This window comes from Urtica dioica, chromosome 4, assembly GCF_054948205.1.
Source record: "Urtica dioica subsp. dioica isolate 48M chromosome 4, U.dioica_male_clone48M_v1_H2, whole genome shotgun sequence".
In the NCBI taxonomy this organism is placed as follows: domain Eukaryota; kingdom Viridiplantae; phylum Streptophyta; class Magnoliopsida; order Rosales; family Urticaceae; genus Urtica; species Urtica dioica.
The window spans coordinates 23,017,574-23,021,085 of record NC_142759.1 but is presented as its reverse complement, the minus strand read 5'-3'; the positions used below and the strand labels follow the sequence as shown (position 1 = coordinate 23,021,085).

General features: G+C 37.7%; 1 protein-coding gene across 1 annotated transcript; it reads right to left on the bottom strand.

The window, feature by feature from the left end:
* Positions 1-1,977: 1,977 nt before the first annotated feature.
* LOC149401275 (uncharacterized) lies at positions 1,978-3,217 on the bottom strand. Its single transcript, XM_089610645.1, has 4 exons — positions 3,108-3,217; positions 2,586-2,790; positions 2,439-2,459; positions 1,978-2,364 (listed from the first exon to the last, which is right to left on the bottom strand). The coding sequence occupies exons 1-4, from the start codon at positions 3,215-3,217 to the stop codon at positions 1,978-1,980; spliced, it is 723 nt and encodes a 240-aa protein (XP_089466771.1).
* Between the last annotated feature and the right edge of the window lie 295 nt (positions 3,218-3,512).

Here is a 3,512-nt window from a genome sequence, read left to right as displayed (position 1 = left end):
AGGATTATGACGAAGCAACACCGGGGCACCAAAGAAGAAACAAGGTAAGGTTTGTTTATTGTATTAAACTAGTTAAACATCTAACAATCAATTTACAGGAATCAGGAAGATCATCACCAACTGACAAAGTCGAAGAACCACGTCACTTAAATGAAACCATTTGTGTAAGAATTATATTCTTGTAAATACAACTAACCATCTGTAAATTGGATTATTTAACTCAGCACACATGAAATTAACAGGAAAGAACCCCAAGTCAGGAGACAACACCAATTCAGGAGACAACCCATGTTCAAGAGACGACCCCAGTCTAACTCCCCAAAAATAAAGAGGTATTCTAATATAACTGAATCTAATAATTGAATTACAATGTCGTTATATCAATATCCATTTACAGGTTCAAGGAGAAAAAAAGTAACAAGACCACAGCCCACCCAAGTGACATTAACAAACATGGTATGATCTTATTAGAAGCATATTTAACGAATAAATCGTCACTAATAATATTGTATTCTTATTTACAGATGCTTAGGAAAAGGACAATGAATGTGGAGACAACAGCCTCAGAGTCTATTTTCATGATACAGTACAAAAATTTACATCTCAGGATATTTCACCACTGCTAGGAGAAAAGGCTGCTCATTATAGTCCAGTAAGTAAATGTAGTTGAAAACCTAAGCAGTGATAGTCTTGTAACCTGACCGTAACTTGTCACATGACGATATGCAGAAGCTACAAGATGATTGGGTTTTTACCGTAGATAATGTGTTGAATAGCTTACCTGACAACTACGAACTTGAACAACGTCCACATGTTGTTCAAGATGAGGTGGCCAGCCTAAAGTTGTACTTGGTCGCGTATACAAACGCTTGAGGAAGAACGGCAAACCAGTGCCAAGGCCGACAATGAAGACTGAACTGCCCAACCAAACAATTCTCAAGCAGCCAACTAAATTGCCAGACATTCCCCAAACCAGTGATATAGGCGTCGGCAACCCCCAGGTATTAATATAAACAGTGTTGTTGAATGGTCATGATGAGATGATAAATATGTCATTTTGTGAATTGAATATCTATATCATTGTTAATAGCAGTACATTGCACAGGTGGAAATTGCTCAACCACAACAAAAAAAAGCCATCACCAAAGATCCCAATGCCACAGCCCGTACATCCAAGACCGAAACGTACATGTAGGAAATTCGTCTTTACAACATCTCCGTACGTCATTGAAACCAAAAACAGAAGGAACGACAACGAGAATCCTCTTAAAGACAATGAAGGCCACAATGCAGATAACATCGATGACAAACCAATAAGTCAACCATCTTTTGACTTAGGAATTAAACTTATTTACTGTTTTACTGTCCTAAACTCTAGTATTTACTGTTTTTTGGGAATGTATTTTGGGTCCCTTGGCACTTTTTGGAAAACTTGATGATAAATGCTAAGTGGTTAATGGAAAATGACTCTGTTTATTGTTGATGCCAAGTTACTGTAATGCTCACGTCAATACAGTAAGAAATGTTATATCTACAACTTATAACTTTTTCTATGGCTTACGTAGCACTTTTTGGAAGACTTGATGATAAATGCTAAGTGGTTAATGGAAAATGACTCTGTTAATTGTTGATGCCAAGTTACTGCAATGCTCACGTCAATACAGTAAGAAATGTTATATCTACAACTTATAACTTTTTTTGTCTATTTACAAGCGTATACATTAATTGATAACCAATTTACATCAGTATGATTGAAATTGTTGACAATTAACATGTACTCAGAAACTTAATAAAACAGTAAATTGGTTGTTAATTAACAATGTTTCCAAATCTAAAAACATTCACTATAACTGAATTGAATATGCATAGAGTTAAATTCAACCATTTATGAACATAATTAGACAAGTCTTGAAAACTTAAAACTATAGTAACATAGGAACAGAAGCCCAAAAAACAATAAAAGAAAACAAAATCCAGCTAAATTTGGCAACCTCTTTTGTTATGACCAATCTGACCACATTTACCACAGTGATTATTATACTGGTGAAATCTTCCATGCTTCGATCGATACCTCTTCTCTTTCGGTCGCTCATCTTGACGTTTATGAATAGGAGGCTTAATAACTTGAGCATCAACAGGGAGCTCCCAGTCACCATCATGAGAAATGGGGAAAACATCTTTCTCGTACGTGGATGAAAAATATTCTTTGGTATAATAAGATGGGACGAAATCAATAGGCCGTAAATTTTTACGATATAATGCCGCACACGCATGAGAACATGTGCAAGTCCTCAGATGAACATCAACTACTCGACAAATAGCACCATCAACAATTTCAAACTCATTGTCATTAATTGCATTAACCTGACAACATTTGATGTAAATTGGTAGTTAATAAACTTTTTATTAACATAGCACATAAATATAACTAAACTTACATTCATAGATCTTGCAGCTTCCTGCGATTCAAAAAGCATCTTAAAACCAGTTTCAGTCAGACATGATTGCATCTTTGGAATTAACTCTCTCTTCTTGTTAATCCAATTCTGAATTAGACTTCTGTAACTCAAAACAAGACATGCTACCGGCCAACCTCTAGCTTCTCGTAAAACATCATTCAAACACTCAGAAATGTTTGTGGTCATGACATTAAACCTTTTTCCAGGGAATTTACTCCGAGCCCACAGCTCTGGATTAGCTTTGAGAAGATACTTTTTTATTTTTATTTTGTTGTTGGAGAGTATATTGAGCCAATATTCAAACTCTCTTACAGAATAAGCTTTAGGACATCTATAAAAAAAGAATTAATGATATTTTTGGCCCATCGTCTTTGACCTCTTTAACACCTTGGTCCCTGATTAAAAAAACTTACAATCTTGGCCCATTATGATAGTCATTTTTTCACTTTCAGTCCTTCCGTTAGCATTGTTGTTAAAATTGACTGAAAATTCTCACGTGTAAAACAAAAAAAAGGAAATTATCATAATACCCTTACCTATTCTACTTCCTAATTAATATTGTTAATAGATAAATAAATAAATAAATCTTCTCAATCCTCTCACTACAACACCACCACCACCATTAAAATAAGAATCTTCAGGACGGACCTGGTTCTCCCGAGCGACTCCTCCGCGGCCCGGACCCACTTCCCGCCCTCGAGGGCCCGCCCGCGAAACCCTCTCCACGATCCCGACCCCGACCACGACCCCGATAACATGGAGACCTCTGTCTTCCCCCAATTCACCAAACCCTAATTTTGCTGACAATCCTATTTTCCGAAGATGAAGCACACGAAGAAGAACACAAAGAAGAAGCGGAGCTCGCAACCACCATCTCAGGCTCCGGCCAGCAAGACCATCGACGAACGGAGAAGCGAAGATGCCGGAGAGACGGAGATGAAGAAGAAGAGTGCGAAGCTCGGAGGTTCTCCTGAGCCAAAAGCTTCTCACGGCTCGAATCGGCGCTCGGTTCGCCCCAGAACTGGAGTTCCTTCCCTCGGAAGTCATCGATCG